The sequence below is a fragment of the Mustela erminea genome, chromosome 12 (genome assembly GCF_009829155.1).
Source record: "Mustela erminea isolate mMusErm1 chromosome 12, mMusErm1.Pri, whole genome shotgun sequence".
NCBI lineage: Eukaryota > Metazoa > Chordata > Mammalia > Carnivora > Mustelidae > Mustela > Mustela erminea.
The window spans coordinates 61,686,627-61,708,322 of NC_045625.1; the positions used below are offsets into that span (position 1 = coordinate 61,686,627).

Below are 21,696 nucleotides of genomic sequence, written 5' to 3' on the forward strand. Positions count from 1 at the left end.
AGAGGTCTGCTACTTGTTTTTTCTGGTAATTTCTAAATGTACTCTCTCAAGTGCTTCTCATTGATACACCTCCTCAGATTAAGAATTTAGATAAATGTCATGATTATTACTGGGGAAATTTAGCATGCTCTTTAGACCTTTCATTGAAGTTGGACTTATTAGCCTAAGTGAATAGTCTCTATTAGTGAATAATTTGAATTTTTGAAAAGCAGCTTACCACATAATAGCAAGAGGCACCTTGCTTTTTAGTGTAAAAATAGTTTCTTCAAGTATTCTTTTTTTTTTTTTTTAAAGATTTTATTTATTTATTTGACAGAGATCACAAGTAGGCAGAGAGGCAGTCGGGGCGGGGGGGGGGGGTAAAGCAGGCTCCTGCCAAGCAGAGAGCCTGATGCGGGGCTCGATCCAAGGACCCCGAGATCATGACCTGAGCTGAAGGTAGAGGCTCAACCCACTGAACCATCCAGGTGCCCCAGTTTCTTCAAATTTTTACATTTGCTTCTTTCAGTGATATATCTTTACCAGGCGAAATGAGGCAGAAAATTTTCTAATTAAAAAGAATTTAATATATTGTTGTCTGCTGATTTTTTTTTTTTAAAGATTGTATTTATTTGTCTGGGAGAGAGAGCAGAAGCAGTGGGAGAGGGAGGCAGAGGGAGAGCAGGCTCCCCACTGAGCAAGGAGCCCGATGTGGTGCTTGATACCAGGACTCTGGGATCATGATCTGAGCTGAAGGCAGATGTCTAACTGACTGAGCCTCCCAGGCATCTCATCTGCTGATTTTTTTTTTTTTTTTTTTAAGATTTACTTTATTTATTTGACAGCACAAGCACGGGGAGCAACGGGCAGAGGAGGGGAAGAAGCAGGCTCCTTGCTCAGTGGGAAGCTTAATGTGGGGTTCCATCTCAGGACCCTGGGATCATCCATGACCTGAGTTGAAGGCAGACACTTAACTGAATGAACCACCCAGGACCACCTGTCTGCTGATTTTTTTAAAAAAATTTTTAATTTTAGTTATTTATTTGACAGAGATAAAGAGAGAACACAAACAGGGGGAGCAGCAGGCAGAGGGAGAGGGAGAAACAGTTTCACCCCTGAGCAAGGAGCCAGATGCAGGGCTTGATCCCAGTACTCTGGGATCATGACCTGAGCTAAAGGCTGACACTTAACGGCTAAGCCACCCAGGTGCTCCTATCTGCTGATTTTTGTATTATCTTTCTGAAAGATCTTTGCTTATCTTTCTGAAAAATAGACCCCAGAGCTTGGTGAAATAAGGACAGGACTGTTGAATCTTTCTTTCTTTTTTTTTTTTTTAATTTTTAAATTTTTAAATTATTTTATTTTTAAGATTTATTTATTTGTCAGAAAGAGAAGAGAGAAGAGAGCACAAGCAGGGGGAGTGGCAGGCAGAGGGAGAAGCAGGCTCTCCATTAAGCAAGAGCCCAACTCCAAACTCAATCTCAGGACTCTTTATTAAAGATTTATTTATTTATTTGAGAGAGAGAGAAATATGAGTGGGAGGGACAGAGGGAGAGCAAGAGAGAATCTCAAGCAGACTCTGAGTGAGGAGCCCTACTCAGGGCTTGATCCCACAACCCTAAGATTGTGACCTGAACAAAAACCAAGAGTAAGTTGCTTAACCAACTGCACTACCCAGGTGCCTGTATCCAAATTCTTAATTATATTAGGAAAGAAGGAAAATTTTTCTTTTTCTTTTCTTTTCTTTTTTTTTTTTTTTTAAAGATTTTTATTTATTTGTCAGAGAGAGAGGGAGAGCGAGCGAGCACAGGCAGACAGAATGGCAGGCAGAGGCAGAGGGAGAAGCAGGCTCCCTGCCAAGCAAGGGGCCCGATGTGGGACCCGATCCTAGGATGCTGGGATCATGACCTGAGCCGAAGGCAGCTACTTAACCAACTGAGCCACCCAGGCATCCCAGAAGGAAAATTTTTCTTAGAGATAAGTGGTAAGATTATTAATATTCTTTTTTTAAGTTCTTAAAATCCAGGTAACATACAGTGTAATACTAGTTTCAGGTGTACAATTTATTGATTCACCACATTCTTTTTCTTTGTAGCAATACAGTTGCTTTAGATTCTAATGCAGAAGTTGATTCCTTTGTCAGATACCTTTTTTCTGTGCCTGCCAAGATGCTTAAAGTGAAATTGAATTTTCTCTAAATTTAATTTTTTTTTTAAAGATTTTATTTATTTATTTGACAGACAGAGATCACAAGTAGGCAGAGAGGCAGGCAGAGAGGAGGAAGCAGGCTCCCCGCAGAGCAGAGAGCCCGATGCGGGGCTCGATCCCAGGACCCTGAGATCATGACCTGAGCCAAAGGCAGCAGCTTAACCCACTGAGCCACCCAGGCGCCCCTCTAAATTTAATTTTAAATTGAATCTTCATTCCCCATCATTATATTAGTCTGGGTAATTCCTGGGAAGTTTCCTTTCAAGGTTGCTAGTCTTACTGTATATATCTCAGTTCCTTCCTCAGAGTGTATACTAAAAATTATTAGTCCTATTTAAAACAGGGTGGCTTAGGAATTGTTTCTTTATGGCCTTGCAGCCAAATACATTTTCTAGGTTCCTTTCAAGCTGGGAAGGAAAGAAATAGGCCCATTTGTGACCACCCTTGTGCTATGATCATATGTATTAACTAAGTATTTTATTCTTGGACCAGAGATGCCACTGGGAAAGAAGTGTATCGTCTTGCTCTTCAAACCAGGGAACAACACATCCGGAGAGACAAGGCTACTAGCAACATCTGTACAGCTCAGGTAGATCACATGCCTGCCTTGCCCACTGAATCGTTTAGAATTAACAGAAATGAGCTGCTCATGCATTCACTCAATTGTTCTTTCATCCGTTTACCACCTACTGGCCAGTGTTTGCATCAGAAATGGTGTGATCTTACTGGTAGAGAAGCCCTGTGGTCTTGTCAGAACCAAAATATAATGTATTTTCCTGGAGTTCTGTGTACGAATATACTTGATACTTCAGTGTTTCTAGCGTTCTCGGCCATTGGGCCAGGTCCCTTATGGGTGGCATGCGACTGGGCACTTTCCTTAGGGTTGAAATGGAAGCCCTCTAGGAATGTGGTGAGGAAGGCAACATGACTATGCTTGAGGGGTGATGAAGATTGCCTGTTTGGTGGTGGTCGTGGGGTACTCTTGCTGGGGACTCAGGATAAGCATTCCTGAAAGGATGGAGTAAAAGAGGAGTAGCTTCCTAAGTTCCTGATGATTTTGGAAGTTGCCCAGGGTTCATGTCAGAAGGAGTAGTGTTTGAGACCAGGCCAGTTTCTGGGCTTAGGTGGAGGATTCTTCCTGAGCAGGAGGATTCTTCCTGAGCAACCAGTCCATCTTCTCCTTCAGGGTGAGAGAAAGAGTTCTCTTCAGCATTTCAGTGGGCAGTACAGTGCTTTTTTCTCTTAGGGCATTGGCTGAAAGCGCCACCACCAGGTTTTAGAAAGACTCTCCAGGGGCAGTAGATAATAAGATCTTATATTTGGTTCTATAGCCTTTGGTCTTTGGACTAGCTTCCTCAGTAGGTTTTCTTGTCTTATGGCCTCAAAAAGGTGGCTGCTGCTTTTTAGTTAGTTAAGAACTCTTCTGTTATCACAGGAAGGAGCCAGCTGTCAAGAGTTTTTCCTCTGTTGATAACAAATTGAACTTTATGTGATGCTATTACTTTCTGTAGTTTACCCCTCATTTGTTGAATTCCCTGCTTGCATACTTCCCCTTCCTTTGCAACTACTTATTGTTCCTCATTGTTCTGCTCATGTACTTGCAAAAGATATCTGTCTGGTTATTAAATGCATTAAGGGCTTTTCTGCTTCAATGTTTGAAATTAATTTTACTGGTGAACTTGGGCTGAACAAAGGTCTCCATCTTTTTTAGCAATTATTAAAGTGATGTTTGCCTTGGAACTAGCCCAACTCTGTTTTCTTTGATTTTTTTTTTTTTGAAGATTTTATTTGCTTGTTTGTTTGCTTATTTATTCATTTATTTATTTATTTAACAGAGGTTGAGAGAGAGAAAGAGAAGTGAGAGAGGGAACATAAGCAAGGGAGTGGGAGAGAGAGAAGCAGGCTTTCTGCAGAGCAGGGATCCTGATGTGAGGCTTGATCTGAGGACCCTCACATGACTTGAGCTGAGCAAAAGGCAGATGCTTAACGACTGAGCCACCTACGTGCCCCTTCTCTGATTTTTTTTTTTTTTAAGATTTATTTATTTATTTTAGGGAAAGAGTTGGGGGTGGGCAAAGGAGTAGAGGGAGACAGGAGAGAGAATCCCAAGCAGACTCCACCACAGTGGGTGTGGAACCTGATGTGCTGCTCAATCCTAGGACCCTGAGGTCACGATCTGAGCTGAAAGCAAGAGTTGGACACTGACTACACCACCAGATGCCCCTGTCTTCTCTGATTTTTATCTTCTCATTCTGGAGAGCTTCTAGCTACCCATTGTCTATTTCATTTCATGAATTTCTTTTCATAATTGGTTGCATAAAGCAGTTGCTCATAATTCCAGTGTCATTCTCTATAAGCATGTAATTAATCTTTTTTGTTAGGAGATGACTGATAATCTTTTGAGATGCTCCTTGAGCACTATTGCCTTTAACTCCAGCTTTCTGCTTCCTTAGCAACTGCTCTTTGTTTCTTGACTGCCCCTTTTCTCTTGAGCATAATAGGCTCCACGCTGTAATTGTCTTAATTGTGCACTGTTGGTAGTACAAAGCCTTTTTTTTTTTTAAATCTCTGAAAGTGTGTTATTGAATTCTTTTTTAAAATTCTTTCTATAAACTTGTGATATTTCACAGTCATCTGACTTTGCATCATGTCCTGTTCTTTATGTCTTCTTTATTCTTGGGTTATACTACCACAAGCAATTTTTTCATTAGCTTTTTCTAAAGTCATTGTGTTGAGGTATAATTTACATTTCATTAACTCTTTCAGTGAGCTATAACTCATAAAATTTGACCATTTAAAGAATGCAGTTAATTTAGGGCGCCTGGGTGGCTCAGTGGGTTAAGCCGCTGCCTTCGGCTCAGGTCATGATCTCAGGGTCCTGGGATCAAGTCCTGCATCGGGCTCTCTGCTCCGCAGGGAGCCTGCTTCCCTCTCTCTCTCTCTCTGCCTGCCTCTCCATCTACTTGTGATTTCTCTCTGTCAAATAAATAAATAAAATCTAAAAAAAAAAAAAGAATGCAGTTAATTTATTACAGATAATTATTTACAGTTAATTAATTTCATAAAATTTGACCATTTAAAGAATACAGTTCAGTGGTTTTTAGTTATTTTTGTGAAGTTGTGCAACCATCACTAGCATTTCATTTCTGAACATTGTCATCACCCCAAAAAGAAACCAGTTTATGAAGCAGTCACTCCCCAACCTTCTCCCCTCCCTACAGCCCCTGAGAACTAGTAATCTACTTTCTTCCTATATGTATTTGCCTATTCTGGACATTTCATATAAATGGGATTTTTACAGTATGTGGCCTTTTGTGCCTAGCTTCTTTCACTTAGCATAATGATTTCAAGGTTCATCCATATTGCGGTGTGAATCAGTACTTATTTTTTTTTTATGGCTGAATATTATCCCATTGTATGGACATACCATATTTTGTTTACCCATTTATCAAGTGATGGATATTTGGGTTGTTTCCACTTTTAGGTATTTTGAATAAAGCTGCTATGCACATTCACATACAAGAGTTCATGGGGTCATGTTTTCAGTTCTCTTAGGTATATACCCAGGAGTAGAATTACTACACCATTTTATTGACCCACATTGAACTTTTTGAAAAACTTCCAGACTGTTTTTGAAAGGGGCTTCACCATTTTTTATTCCCTCCACCAGGAAATATTTTATTTGAGGGTTGTAATTTCTTCACATTTTTGCCAATGCTTGTTAATTGCCTGTCTTTTCAGTTATAGCCATCCTAGTGAGTGTGAAGTGTTATTGCATTGTGGTTTTAATATGCATTTCCCTTATAACTAATGATTCTGAGCAACTTTTATGAGGTTTTTTTTTTTTAATATTTTATTTATTTATTTGACAGAGAGAGATCACGAGTAGATCGAGAGGCAGGCAGAGAGAGGGAGAGAGGGAAGCAGGCTCCCTGCTGAGCAGAGAGCCTGATGCGTGACTGAGATCATGACCTGAGCCGAAGGCAGCGGCTTAACCCACTGAGCCACCCAGGCGCCCCTATGAGGTTTTGATTATACTTTTTTATTACTTTATTTAAGTAGACTAGTTACGTTAAGTTTGTCCAGGTTATCCAGGGAATTTGAATTTTCTTGGTCTTTATTTCTTTGAACTTTGGAGTTCTAAAGCATTTCTAAGATTTCTAAAAATGATTTTATATTTGTTGTCAATTTGTTGGCCAGGCACTTGATACAGTTTCCTCTTTGTGGAAAAGAACCATCTCTACATTATGCAGGATTGTTGTGATAAGAGGATTCCAGAGAATTCTGTGAATATCAGGCCTGAGTTTCTATTCCTCAGAAGTAGTCATAAGCATTTGCATATGTAGTGTCATGGGTTGTTTGACTTGCCCTTTCCATGACTGGAAGGTATTGTAGTGCTTCTATATTTATTTCTAATTGTTATATAGAGTCCACAGAGCTTCTGTACTTTCTTGGGGGAATTTTTGTTAAGAAAGTCTATTTCTGTGTTCTCAGATGTCTTCTTCTTTTATAGAAAGGGAAAGAGAGGGAGAGGGAGAAAGGGACTCTTAAGCAGGCTCTATGCCCAGTGCATAGTGCAACGTGGGGCTTGATCTCAAAATCCCAAGATCATTACCTGAGCCAAAATTAAGAGTTACGATGCTTAAGAGTTAAGATATTTAACCCACTGAGCCACCCAGGTGCTCCAGATGTTGTCCTTTCCTTTGCATGTTGGCTTCACTTTCTGGCATCTTTTTTATTTTTTATTTTTTTTTTTGCTAGAGAGAGAGAGAGAGCACAAGTAGGGGGCGTGACAGGCAGAGAGAGAAGCAGGATCCCCACTGAGCAAGGAGCCAATGTGGAATTCGATCCCAGGACACTGGGAACATGACCTGAGCTAACGGCAGATGCTTAACTGACTGAGACAGCCAGGTGTCCCTTTTTGGCGTCTTTTGAGAACTGTTTCTTATTTTGCAGTGGTCCCGTGGATTTCTTTCTGGCAGCCTCGCTGAGAAAATCGTACCTAAAAAAAATCAATCCAATATTAAATATCATCCAATTTTAAAGCACTATGTTTCTTAGTTTCCCTTCCCATTCGATAGTGATTGGCTGTGAAGATGACCTTGAACTAACTACTGACCTACTTACTATCTTAGGAGAGAAGTCACAAATGGGACTGAAAACTTCAGAGTTTATAGTGCTTACCTAGTAAAATGGGAGTGGCAGTGGGAGAATGGAGTAGGCTGGGCAGGGTAGGAATCTGAGACCTGAGTTGGGACCAGTTTCCTAGAGGGCCGGGATGGTATTGCATGGTTAGAAGATTGCTAATTGGCCGGATCTATGGTGATAACACAAATGAGGGATGGTACCAGGAAGAAGAGAAAAGCACGAGGTGGGCCTCCATCAATTTTTACCACATTGTAACTCCTTTTGGTCTCTTATCCTAGCTATCTTATTTTATCCTCTTCCCTGACTCAACATGCCATCACAGTGGGTCCTTTTCCTTGTTTGCCTTGCAGGACTTCCTCACTGAACCACCTTGAGCTGACTGTGCCCCTGAGAAATTCCAGTGCCATTCCTTTCTGTTTTTCATCACACAAAACACAGGCTTCCCTGTAAATGTTTGTGAAACCTCAATCCCGTGGTCAAGGGAGATATCTTTGCCTGAGAAAGTGACTTTGCTGTGAGCAGGGAATAGCCAATAGGTGCTGATTTTCTCTTTCTAATGTATGTCCTGCCAATTCATTGTGGTTTTATTCCCCATGACCTGCATTTTCATTTTCGGTAGTCCTTTTTCACACAATCTCCATTCTGTCGTTTGGCTGAACTTCAGCTTCTAGCACTTTATTTATGCTCTCAGGAGAATTGTGTTTTCTGAGTTCTTGAGTATTTGAAAATTGCTTGTTGCTTTTATCTTTGAACTGTTTGAGTATAAAATTCTTAGATCTCACTTTTTTTTTCTGACACTTTATTACTCCATTGTCTATCTACATGAAATACTACTTCTCAGTGTTTAATGACAGCCCCATTCCCCCCTTATGGTGATATGATTATAAAGTTTCATCCTCCTCCTTTATGGTGGTCAAATTTGAAGGTTTAGTGTCGTGATTCCAGGGTGTCTTGGATGCCGTGTTTGCCCCTGAGATAGGCAGGTTATAAATGGTCCCCCACTATCGTAGAGAATGCAGGAAATCTGATCATTTTTTGGTCCCTGTTTTCAATTTGGCATTTCAAGTCAAAATAATATTTCTTCTCACTAATTGTCTTCATCACATTGTTGAGCATGATTCCTTAAATGTTCTTATTGTTTTAGGCTCTCTTGGCAAACATGGCTGCAATGTTTGCAATCTACCATGGTTCCCGTGGGCTGGAGCATATTGCTAGGAGGGTACATAATGCCACTTTGATTTTGTCTGAAGGTGAGTCACTTAACTGTTTAAAAACTTTGGGACATAATAAGACTGATAAACCTGAGTAGGTAAAATAGAAAAATTGTGTCCAATACTGTATACAAAATTGAAAGTCAAAGTATTTCAACATTTCTAGGGCACCTGGGTGGCTCAGTTGGTTAGGCCGCTGTCTTTGGCTTGGGATCCCACATCGGGCTTCTTGCTTGGCAGGGAGCCTGCTTCTCTTTCTGCCTCTGCCGCCACTCTGCTTGCTTGTGCACAGGCACACTCTCTCTCTCTCTGAAAAATAAATAAATAAAATCTAAAAAAAACAAAACAAAACTATTTCAACATTTCTGATAGACTGGCTGTTAAAAATTTTAATATGGAGATCTCTTACTTGCTCCCCAGCTCCATAAACATCAGAGGAATGATCACTCAGAGAAAAATGGGCAAAGGGCATTAAGTGTAATTTTATTTTTAAAATTTTTTTAAGATTTATTTATTTTATTTTAGAGAGAGAGAGAACCAGGGGGAGGGGCGGAGGGAGAGGGAGAGTCTTAAAGCACAGAACCTGATGCAGGGCTCAGTCTCACAACCCTGAGATCACAGTCTGAGCTGAAACAGAGTCAGACGCTTAACTACGTCACCCAGGAGCCTAAACGTAACTTTAAAAGAAGCAAATATACAAATAAATGGCCAATAAGCATAAAGCTTCAACCTTACTATTAAGAAAATGTAAATTGAAACAATAGTGTTTCTCCCATTACTTGGTAAAGATTAAAAAGAATGCTGATATTGGTATAACTTTTTTTTTTTTTAAAGATTTTTTCTTTATTTATCTGACAGAGATCACAAGTAGGCAGAGAGGCAGGCAGAGAGAGAGGAGGAAGCAGGCTCCCTGCAGCGCAGAGAGCCCGATGCGGGGCTCGATCCCAGGACCCTGGGATCACGACCCGAGCCGAAGGCAGAGGCTCAACCCACTGAGCCACCCAGGCGCCCCGGTATAACTTTTTTTAAAGATTTTTATTTATTTATTAGAGAGGGAGGGAGAATACAGACAGAGAGACAGGGAGAAGCAGACTCCTTGCTGAACAGGGAGTCTGACAACATGGGGCTCTATCCTTCCAGAACCCTAAATCATGACCTGAGCTGAAGGCAGATGCTTAACTGGCTGAGCCACCCAGACACCCATGCTGGTATAACTTTTATGAGGGCATGTAAGCAGTACATTATCAAAAGCTTGAAAAATGTGCCTAAGTTTGAATAAAAAATTCTACTTTAGAAATTTATCTAAAGGAAGTAATGAAGTAAGGATGTAAAGGATATCCCCTGAAGCGTTGTTTACAATACCACAATCTTAGAAACAGCCTTAATGTTCAGTCGTAGGCGATTAAACATTAAAAAGATCACAAAGATACTGATCTATAGAAAAAAAATATTCTTTATGTATTATAAATGTTTTAAAGTGTAAAGAACTGTATGTGATATCTCTCTCTCACACACACACACACATCCCAATTCTAGAGTAATATACACCAAATTGTAATTAGCAAGTATTTCTGGATGGTGATTATGGTGATTTTTTCTTTTTTTAAATATGTATTTCTTTTATAATATTCTATAGCATAGTAATAAGCATTTAATTTCTTAAAAAAAAAAAAAAAAAAAAAAAAGCAGCTATCTAAACACTGGCTAAGACCAGGAACAGACTATAGTTAAAATTTACCTCTTGGGTTCCCCCGAGTGGCTCAGTCAGTTAAGTATCCTACTCTTGATTTCAGCTCAGGTCATGATCTCAGGATCCTCAGCGCTCAGCGCAGTCTGCTGATCCCTCCCCTTCCCTCTGCTTGTGTTCTCTCTCCAAAATAAATAAATAAATAAAATCTTAATTAAAAAAAAAAAAAAAAAGAGTTTACCTCTTTACTTCTCTGTGAAAGGTTAGGGGCTGCAGAGCAGATTTCTGTTGGGGACTCATGGCTCTCCTGTCTTGTCTAGGTCTCAAGCGAGCAGGGCATCAACTTCAGCATGACTTGTTCTTTGACACTTTGAAGATTCAGTGTGGCTGCTCAGTGAAAGAGGTCTTGGACCGGGCCGCTCAGCGGCAAATCAATTTTCGGCTCTTTGAGGATGGCACAGTTAAGTAAAACTTACCCATTTTTTAAAACTATTTTAAAATTTCCTGACTTTTCTTATTAAAAATTTTCTTCTTAAAAAAATAAGCATTGGAATGTTGGGCACAATCTATATTTTTTAAACAATCTTCATTTCCCACTAGAAACATTGTGACTTTTAAATAAAGGATAATTCATTCTTAACTTTACTGAAGACTTTGTGTTTTCATGTAGGGGACTCTAAGGCACATATTTTCTCATAATACCCTTCACAATATGACTGTTGAAGGTAAAACATGATAAGTGATATAATAAATTAAGTTAAGGAAAGAAAAGGGTAAGTGAATCTAGTGTCAATAGGGGTGACCTACAGGCACCAGACTATTAAGAGCCTGGAGGTGGCTCCTAAAACTCTAAACTTTGTGAAGCCTCAGACTCATCTAGTCACGGGCCAAATTGGATACAGTGGCACCCAGATATTTTGGAATAACTGAGGGTTTTATCCAGCATCTTCCTCCCTTTGACCTCTCTTGGGGTTTCTCCACTGCTCTTGGTGTTTAGGGCTGATGTTTGCCTTTTCATTTTCATTTCTGTAGCTTGGGATTTCTCTTGATGAAACAGTCAATGAAAAAGATCTGGATGACTTGTTGTGGATCTTTGGCTGTGAGTCATCTGCAGTAAGTAAATTAAGAAGGTGCATTTCTTACAATAACTGAGATGTTGTCAAAGATAACTGGGCCTCTTGTTCCATGTGTGACATTGGGTGGCCTGTTGTTAAAATTATGCCACTGACCATCCCTGACAGCTGGTGGTCACTGCTGTGGGCCCTAGCTAGTACCTTGCAGCCGGGCTACATGGGAGGCTTGTTAATGGTGTTTAATTGTAACTATCCCTAATATGGAGAATCATGACATTGATGTCTTGGTTATCTCAGTTTTGGGAAAATACTCATTCATGTAACATATTTATTGAACACCTAAAACCTGGCAGGTAGTATGCTAGGCCCTCAGGATGGTGGTGAATTAGACATGACTCCTGCCCCGACAGAGCTTAGAGTCTAATGGGGACTCAGACATGTGCAAGATTAAAATCCAGGTGATATGTCATACTAGGTGATGTTTGAAGATGCTCTGTGAGGAGGAGCTTCTCCCCAAGACTTGGAGAAATTGTCCTAAGCTGAGTTCTGAATGATGATGGGGGGAGTTATCCAATCTGAGATGGCACAATTGAAGAACAAGGTGCTTGGGGCCAGAGGTGTTCCGGACACTGGGAAGAGCAACAATAAATACTTAGAGGACAAAGATTATAATGTGAACTAGGGGCAGTTCAGTGTGGCCGAGTTGGTTTCTAAAAGTTGGTTTCTAAAGTTGGTTTCTAAAGCAATGAAATAGCAGGGCCATGTGAGGAGAAAGGAATGAAGATGATAGAGAGATGGCATGGTGAGATGTTAATCACAACACTCTGCAGGACCCGTGCACAGGAAGCACTCAGTAAACACTGCTGAATGCATCAGTGGAAGGAAACGTTTCCTATACAAGTAGAAATAGGTTCCATAGTGCTGAACAGTGCCATCCTGGTTGTGTAGGTATTGTTTAAGAGAGGACTTAAGTACCAGATCACAGTTGTAAACCATCAAAGAGATAGCACACTGTTCTTAGTTAATAAATCGGAGTGAATAAGCTGTTTTCTCCCTAGAACTCTGCATTGAATTAAACCCCAGGTTCCATGCATTTAAGGAATATTTATGGAGCACCCACCAAGGGCTCTAGGTAGCTGTACTATTAGCTTGCAGCAGAATGAGGAACAAGACATGCATTTATATAATCTGGATATTAAACGCTTATCAGATACGATATGCAAACGTTTCTCCCATTCTGTGGGTTATCTCTTAATTCTTGATAGTGTCCTTTGAGATGCAAAAGTTTTTAATTTTAATTGAAGTCTGCTTTATTTACTTTTTCTTTTGTTACTCATGCTTTTGATATCCTATTTGAGAAACCAAAATCCAAATCCAAGATCATGCAGATTTGTGCCTGTGTTTTCTTCTAGGAGTTTTATACTTTTGGCTTTTTAATTTAGGTCCTTAGTTCACTTTGCATTAGTTTTTGTATATGGCATTTGGTATAAGGTAAAAGGTAAGGGTCCAACTTCATTCTTTTGTATCTGGATACCCACTTTCTCAGCATTGTTTGTTGAAGGGATTATCCTCTTTCCCACTGAATGGTCTTGGCACATGTGTTTTATCAGAATTGTTCTCACAGATGAAAGCACTGACAAGGGAGAATATTTATGTGAGTGTTGTATTCATAACTTTTTAAAAAAAATTTACTTGAGAGAGTGTGAACAAGAGCATGCACGGAGGTGGGAGGCAGAGAGAGAGGGAAAGAGAATCTCAAGCAGACTCCCCACTGAGAGCGGAGCCAGAAGCAGGACCCTGAGATGGTGACCTGAGCCAAAATCAGAGTGGCTGCTTAACTGACTGAGCCACCCAGGTGCCCCCATCATAACTTTTCTGATGGCTCCCTAAAATAACTTATAAGAACTTGCTTCATTACTCAAGGAACATGCAGGAGAAGTCTTACTGGGGATGGGGAGAGGCAATAAAAATTGTGATTTTTCCTCTTTTCTGTGGCAAATGTCAATAGAACTTAAAAATGATGCTCTGGAGAATTGCCACAATTCTTGACTCCTGAAACCTGTTATCTCACCATGCCAGATGCCAGGGGGTTGGGCAGTGGTAGTAGATCTCTAGTGCTTTGTTGGGGTACATCCTGACCAGAAGCCTGGATCTCCACAGGTGGTTCCAGGCATGCTTTCCACTGATAGTCTGTGGTCTCTCCACATAGGAGCTGGTTGCTGAAAGCATGGGCGAGGAGCGGAGAGGTATTCCAGGGACTGCTTTCAAGAGAACTAGCTCTTTCCTCACACATCAAGTGTTCAACAGGTTTGTGTGGTTACGTGCATTGTGTGCTGTGGCTTGGGAGTACAATGGAGAGTGGCTGCTTAATTTGTTTTAAAGATGTATTTATTTGAGAGAAAGAGAGCAAGTGAGAGTGTGCAAGTTGGGGGAGGGGCAGAGGGAGAGCATCTCAAGCAGACTTCCCACTAAGCATGGAGCCCGACATGGGGCTTGATCTCACGACCTATGAGATTATGACCTGAGCCAAAACAAAGAGTGGGAGGCTTAACCAACAGAGCCATCCCGGCACCCACAGGGAGTAGCGTCTGGATCTAACTATGATATGCTCGGGTTATTGTAGCTCAGCTTTGGCTCTCTAATAAACCATATCCATAAGGATTCTATTCCTGATTTTGGCAAAGCCATCTCTTGGTGGCTCTGCTTCATTGGCAGTGTAACCCCTAATCCCACTTGTCAGAAAGAGAGGACTGTGGATTCCTGGGTACCCAGGAACTCAATGTACTCTTCTTCCCAACCTTCCCTCCTGCCCACAGAAGCTTCTTGTCCTACTGCGTCCCCTGAGGTTCGTGGGGGTTCTGTGTCTTTCCTTTCCTCTGATGCTTTTGTTGGCATGTTGCCTATGGCTCAGTTTGATCTGTATTTTGAAGGTGGATCTGTGTGTCTTATCTTTCAGGAGGATGTGTATAGACTCTTACCTCATAACAATGCCCCAAATCATGTGTTTTGTGTTCACAGCTATCACTCAGAAACAAATATTGTGCGATACATGAAGAAATTGGAAAACAAAGACATTTCCCTTGTTCACAGTATGATTCCACTGGTAATTGTTGTCTTTATCCCTGGTCGCACCTCTTTGGATTATATCTGATATGCTGCAAGAGGGATGAAGGGGTGGCCATATGGGGAGCTCAAAGGGTCAAGAGGAAATCACTAATGTGATTCGTTTTGGATATGCTTCTTAAAGGGGTCCTGTACCATGAAGCTCAACAGCTCATCTGAACTCGCAGTAAGTAGGATACTTCTCTTAAGAGAGAACTTAGTAGAAGCAGTGTTCTACCTTGTACATAGTTAGATAACTGGAGAAAGCTACTGGGATTGTGATTTAATAACTACCTGAATAATTCTTTACCTTGCTGTTCTTTTGTTGTTTTTTTTTTTTTTAAGATTTTATTTATTTGTTTGAGTGAAATAGAAAAAGAGCTCGAGTGGGCAGGGAGGGGCAGAAGGAGGGGGGAAGCAGGCTCCCCACTGAGCAGGGAGCCTGATGCGGGGCTCAATCCCAGGACCCTGGGATCATGACCTGAACCAAAAGCAGACGCTTAACCAACTGAGCTACCCAGGCACCCCATCTTTACCTTGCTATTCAACAATTTTAGGAGAAACCCCAATTTTTATTGCAACTTGATCATTTAAATTTGAGTAAAATTATCTGAAATTAATACTGTATGTTAATCAATTGAATTTAAGTTAAAATGATTAAATATATAATATTCATGTCTTCCTACCCCCTATTTATTTATTTGTAGATTTTATTTTTAAGTAATATCCACACTGAATGTGGGGCTTGAACTCACAGCCCTGAGACCCAAGTCACATGTCTACTGACTAAGCCAGCCACTTGCACCTCCTATTCCCCCTTTTAAACCTGCAATGCTTTTATCAACTTGTAGTTGTTAAGCTCAGTAGAATTCAGAACGTTAAGCCTTCTTTCTAGGAATCCATTCACAGTGCCAGAAGGATAGAGGTTTTGATTTATTTCTTGTATCAACAGAAGATTTGTGTAACTTGCTCTTGTGGTTGATAAATATCTCTCCTAGGCTAGGATCCATTTTAGCAGAACTGTCTTCTTCCTTTTTTCCATAGGATTATTCTAGTATGACAAACAGATCAGACAACAAAATCATTTTATATTGTGATTGGAAGCATTTTCCCCATTTGCTTTTGTTTGTGTCTTGTTCTGCTCAGTGAAGAGAGGATAAATATATGTGCCGTAAACCATACTGGAAACAACTCATTGGGTTTCATGGATATAAATCTATTTCAGGGACTTTTTGTTCCTGAAAAGATAAAAAAAAAAGTTTATATTTTTGTGTAACTTCCCTTTCCATGCCCTTCTGACCCACTTACAAAATGAAGGCAGTAAGAGTACTTACCTGGTAAGACTGTGGTGAGATTTAATGAATTAATGTGTTTAAAGTGCTTAAAACAATGCCTGGTACATAGTAAACACTCTTTGTGCTAGGTATTGCTATACTTATTATTGTCATCATTATTAAAGTTAGTATTGTTCTTACTATTACAGTTGTACATGTGCATGTGTTTTCTCCCCTGTTGCTCTTTAGCCTATCACATGGAAAGAATTTGCAAACATTCACCCATTTGTGCCTCTGGACCAAGCTCAAGGGTATCAGCAACTTTTCCAAGAGCTTGAGAAAGACTTATGTGAACTCACGGGCTATGACCGATTCTCCTTCCAGCCTAACAGGTAAGAGATTTCTTCTGTTTTTTCAGCTATCTCTTTTGGTATAGTACCCCTCCCTCTCAAAACTTTGAGACTTGAAACAACAATTTCGTATAATTCTGAGAGTTGAGTAGACAGTTAACTCCACTTGGGTGGATGGCCAGAAGGTCAGCTAGTAGCCACATTCACATAGATGGCAAGTTAATGATGGGCTGTTGGCTGAGAGCTCAGTGGAGGATGTTGCCCTGGGCCTTGGCTCTTGTTCATGTAGACATCTCCATATGGTTGCTTGAGGCTCGTTCATCCTGGAATGATGTCTAGGTTCAAAGTGGAGTGTTCTATGATGGAAGAATGTGGAAGCTGCAAAACCCCTTAAGGCTCAGCCTTTGGAGTTTCACAGCATGACTTCCAGAGAATTCTGTCTATTTAAAGCAAGTGACAGGGCTAGCCCAGTTTGAATGCAGGAGAGGACAACACATAGGTGTGAATGTCCAGAGTTGTGTTTCATTGTGAGCCATCTTTGAAAACTAGTTACTATATCCATCAATGACATAACATTAGAATTAGAATCAAGTACACATGTTAACTCCTAGGAAGCAGCAGTGTCTCAATCCAGTAGGGTCAGGAGAACCTAGATCCTGGTTTGTGCTATCACTATAACTTTGAAAGTTCCCTGCCCCCATCCTGGCCTCTTTCTTTATCTGTAAAGTAAAAACTCTGAAGAACAGTGAGGGGTTTTTTTTGTTTTTTTGTTTTTAAAGCAGAGGGCTCTAGCACCAGTTTTGGGGTACTTAATAAAATACAAATGTCTGTGTCCCACTGTAGCCCTCCTGATCATAATCTCCAGGAGTTAGGACTAAGACATCTTATTTTTAAGAAGCAAAAAAATGATTCTGATATACATCCAATTTGGAATCCCATTGGTTTGAGATCTGTCTTGAAGGGAAAAGAGAGAGAGAGAGATGGGTAGACACTTTTATCAGCATGAATTCACATTTCAAGTATCTTCAGAAGAGTTGTGTTTCTGTGGCTGGATTCACCACCTTCCGCTACTCAAGTATAATAATTCTCTACCAGCAAACTCATCATTTACATCACTCAAGAGCTTTAGAAATGCAGACTTCAAGATACAAAAATCAAGGAGCAAAAAATACATTATATGTTAATAAAAATAATTTTAAAAAGATACAAAAATGAATACTTTTTAAAAAAGATTTATTTATTTGTACTGGGTAGTAGCAGAGGGAGACTCTTCAAGCAGACTTCCCGCCGAGGGAGAAGTCTGACAGGGGGCTTGATCTCACAATCCTGAGATCATGACATGAGCCCAAACCAAGAGCTGGAGGCTTAACTAACTATACCACCCAGGCACCCCCAAAATCAAATGATTTTAAAACTGAAACATTTATTGTCTCACTCTCTGAAATAGAAAGTAATTAGATCTTAGCTACAATCAAGCCCTACCTCCTATTTGGTAACATAAGCTCTACAGCAAAGTCATGCACTTTGTAAAAACATACATCGTATAAAATACAAACCCTTTAGGAAGGGGGCATATGGCAAATGAAAGGACACAGAGCTCTTTTAGTAATAGCTTCTCAAATCCTGATTTTATAAATAGGAAGGAATGACATGCATGAAAGTCAGCCTTCATACCTTCATTAAAACATCATCAGTCAGCCCCTCTCCCTTTTCAAAGAAAGAAAAACCTGAGTGAATTATTCATCTGTGGCCAATAATACTTTAATTAAATGTTGAAAATGAAGAAACTTCGCCCTCTAGTGATGCACTATGATTACATCTTCTGTGTCCTATGGGAGAGTAATTGTTTAGGATTATTTTAACTCTTAAGTCCTTAGCTTTTGCAGCTCATTGAGGGCCCGGCTGGGGTCCTGAAAGATGGGACCTAAGGACAAGGAAGCTTGCCTTCCCTTAAAGCAATGGTTCCCAACCCTGACTGGAAATTGGGAGTCATGTGGTGAGTTTATAAAAAGATTCTGGTGTCCAGATCTCAGTCCCAGATGGAACTGTAATCTTAACAGGGAAAGACAGGGGTAAAGGACACAGGCATGAGTGTTTCGATAAAGCTTCCCAGGTGATACCAGTTTGAAGGCAAGGATAAGAACCACTGTTGTAGAAGTTTCTCTTGTTGTTTTTCTTATTATATCTCTGTCCTGCTCTCCTCACTCATATGATTGGCAGTGAGATTCAGTACCCTGTCTCAGTTTTGTAGGAGGGAAGGAGATTGTTATTAGGATGTCCTTTCTGTCAGTGATGCCCAGTGATGCCTTCTCCACCTTCACAGATCCCAGATGTAACCCTCATTTCTAAGAGCTGATTTGAAAGGAAATGAGCCAAGCCCAAAGTTGAGGCTTATTGAGGGATATTTCTGGTTCTTAGCAGAGGCTGCTATGACAGATGAGGAAATGCCCTACTCTTCTTTTGGGAAAATCATGCTTCCAGAGATTAAAGTTTGGGGGAAAGAGGAAGGGATACACCATATATTCTCTATGTAAGGATTTTATTTTTATCTGGTTAGAACCCTCTTGGTTTGTTTGTGCTGGTCTTCTCTCCACAAATGAATTAGGTCTCATTATATTCTAAGTATTATACTTAGTCTACCCACAGGGCTAACTATTTATTGGTTAATTCATCATTATTTACTACTGGCTATTGACCACTCCAATCCAAGGTATTGATATAGCCTTCATATTTATTGTAAGAAGAAATATAAGTTTTCATGGATAATCTGTATTGAGGGAGAATTTACTATATTGTTTTAGCCACTGAAATTATACGTCTAAAATATGGGGTGCAGTCGTAATTATCATCAGGAGACTATTTCTTGGTGTTTTCATTTATACCTGATTGGAGTTGGTCAGTATATCTGTAGGGTTCTAGAGGCTAGTCACTGAAAAGTTTTCCATCTAAACTTTCTTTTACTTTTTGATTTGATGATTTTTATGATATAAATATGATATGTCATATTTATATTTATTATGGCAAAATTTTTAAGAATTAAAATTTTTGCCATAGGATTAGATATTGCTGTAGGATTTGCCATAGGATTAGATACTGCCATAGGATTAGAATATTTTGCAACTCTAAAATTTTTTATTGTGATAAAATACACATGACATGAAAATTTAGCATTTTGACCATTTTAAAAAAGAATTTATTTATTTATTTATTTATTTATTTGACAGAGATCACAAGTAGGCAGAGAGGCAGGCAGAGAGAGAGGAGGAAGCAGGCTCCCTGCTGAGCAGAGAGCCTGACACGGGACTCGATCCCAGGACCCTGAGATCCTGACCAGAGCCGAAGGCAGAGGCTCAACCCACTGAGCCACCCAGGTGCCCCATTTTAACCATTTTTAAGAGTACAGTTCAATAGCATGAATTCACATTGTTTTGCAACCATCAGCACCATCCATCTCTAGAACTTTATCTTCCCAAATCAAAGCTCTGTATCAGTTAAACAACAACTCCTCATTTCTGTCTTACCTCAACCTCTGGCACCCATGATTTTATTAAGTTGACTACTAGGTATGTCATGTAGGTGGAACTATATAATATTTGTTTTTTTGTATCTGGTTTATTTCATAATATCTTTATCCATGTTGTAGCATATGTCAGCATTTCCTTTTTAAGGCTAAATAATATTTCCCTGTATGTGTGGCCCCACATTTTGCTTATCTCTGCCCATTGATGGACATTGGGTTCTTTCCACCTTTTCTTTTTTTTTTTTTTTTTTAAATATTTTTATTTATTTATTTGACAGAGAGAGATCACAAGCAGGCATAGAGGTAGGCAGAGAGAGAGAGAGGAGGAAGCAGGCTCCCCGCTGAGCAGAGTGCCTGATGTGGGACTCGATCCCAGGACCCTGAGATCATGACCTGAGCCGAAGGCAGCGGCCTAACCCACTGAGCCACCCAGGTGCCCGGGTTCTTTCCACCTTTTAGCTGTTGCGAATAATGTTACCATGAAAATTGGTATACAAATTCCTGAGTCCCTGGTTTTAATTCTTTTGGGTATATACTCAGATTTTTTTTTGAGGCATGACTATACTGATTTATATATTAATGCAGAGTTGTAGGTGGGAAGAGGTATATGAAAAGAAGGACAGTTAGTTTTCTTAAGGTGGTAGAACTTCAGTGCTTTTTGTCCTTATGCTTTTTAATTTTTTTTATCTTGGTTTTCCCCTTCCCTGTCCTTACGCTTTTCTAGATTACTAAAAACTTCTTTAACCATGATAAATGTTAGTATATAATCTAAAAAGAAGTTAATTTTATTGTGGGGAGCATGCATACTATGAAATAATTAAACACAATGTAAGTTGCTTACAGATTCATTTCTACCCTGGGTCTTCTGATCTCAGAGCATTTCTCTGTCAGCTGATGGCGTGATAAAGCTGGCTTTGACACCTGCCCTGGGTTTCGTTCCAAACCATATACTACCTCAGTCTTAGCGGCAACATAGTACTCAAACATAAAGTGAGAAAGTCTTGCAACAAGGGCATAGGTAACAAGCTCCGAAGAACAGAATGAAATTTAACACTAAGTGGACTCGTAACACAGCTCTCTGGTTCTAAGATGATTGTGTAGGAGAACAGTTTTCAGGCATGAACCTGAGTGTCCTGCATGTGGTCCTGACTGCTCTGCCTCATCTCTGCTGCTGGGCCCTTCCGATCTGATCCAGTAGAGTTCTACATTACGCTCACAGACGGCTTTTGGTCTTTCCATAATAGTGCCTGCCTAGGTATATACTGCCATAGGACCTTTCCCTTCAGTGGATTTTTTTTTTTTTCCTGAAAGGGAATTCTGGGTTAACACCCAGAAAATGTGAGACCTCCAAAGGGCTTCCTCCTTAGACATAATGTAGGTTTCTTCTCCCAGCAATAACATGCTGTTATTGATCTGACTAAAGCTTAATTGAGGAATGGCTGATGATTATGGTTGATAAAGGATTTTATTATGATCAACTGTGGCATGAAATCTTTAACTCATATGGCTAAACTTTTATTTGCTCCATTTCCTGGGACTGTTAGATTCCCAAGGTGTTTAAGACTTGAAACAAAAATGTTAAGAAGCTTGTCCCCATTTCTTGTATTTATTGCTCCACCCACAAACATGGAGAGCATTTCCAGTTTGGTGAAGAAAGTAACCAAATCAAATTTTATTGTCTTTCCATGTTCTACTGTGCCCAGCATGGCTTGCTTTGGCTTTTTCCCCCAAAACACTGTGACACACTTAAAATCATTCAGCAGCACACAGATACACTCCAGAAATTGCTGGGTTAGAGTTACAATGTAATGTTTAAGGCAGACAGAAACAGTAATTAACACCTTTCACTGGTATCTAAAGTGAAAGACAAACCAGGATTATTATTAGCTCCCTTGGTTTATAATAAGAGTAAGGAAGTTGTTTTCATCTTTAAAAACAGCAAACTATGATCATGAATATAGAGCTGTCAGTTAGTTTCCCAGAATCTCCACCTGAAAGGTTCTTAAACAGAGGTGTAAACAGAATAATCTATGGATCTCAAACTTTATTGTGTGGGAGAATCACCTATGGGGCTTGTTAAATTGCTAAACTTCTCTGTCAGAGTTGCTGATTCTGGATTGGGCTGGATTGGGGCCTAAGAAATT

General features: G+C 40.0%; 1 protein-coding gene across 1 annotated transcript in view; it reads left to right on the forward strand.

Moving 5' to 3' along the window:
• Positions 1–21,696, forward strand: part of GLDC (glycine decarboxylase) — a 95,957-nt gene that overhangs the window by 33,876 nt on the left and 40,385 nt on the right. Inside the window, exons 8-15 of the mRNA XM_032308311.1 lie at positions 2,680–2,776; positions 8,480–8,585; positions 10,554–10,693; positions 11,266–11,346; positions 13,516–13,613; positions 14,325–14,409; positions 14,554–14,595; positions 15,932–16,074. Coding sequence (XP_032164202.1) covers positions 2,680–2,776; positions 8,480–8,585; positions 10,554–10,693; positions 11,266–11,346; positions 13,516–13,613; positions 14,325–14,409; positions 14,554–14,595; positions 15,932–16,074 — 792 coding nt within the window. The remainder of the gene's footprint in view (positions 1–2,679; positions 2,777–8,479; positions 8,586–10,553; positions 10,694–11,265; positions 11,347–13,515; positions 13,614–14,324; positions 14,410–14,553; positions 14,596–15,931; positions 16,075–21,696) is intronic.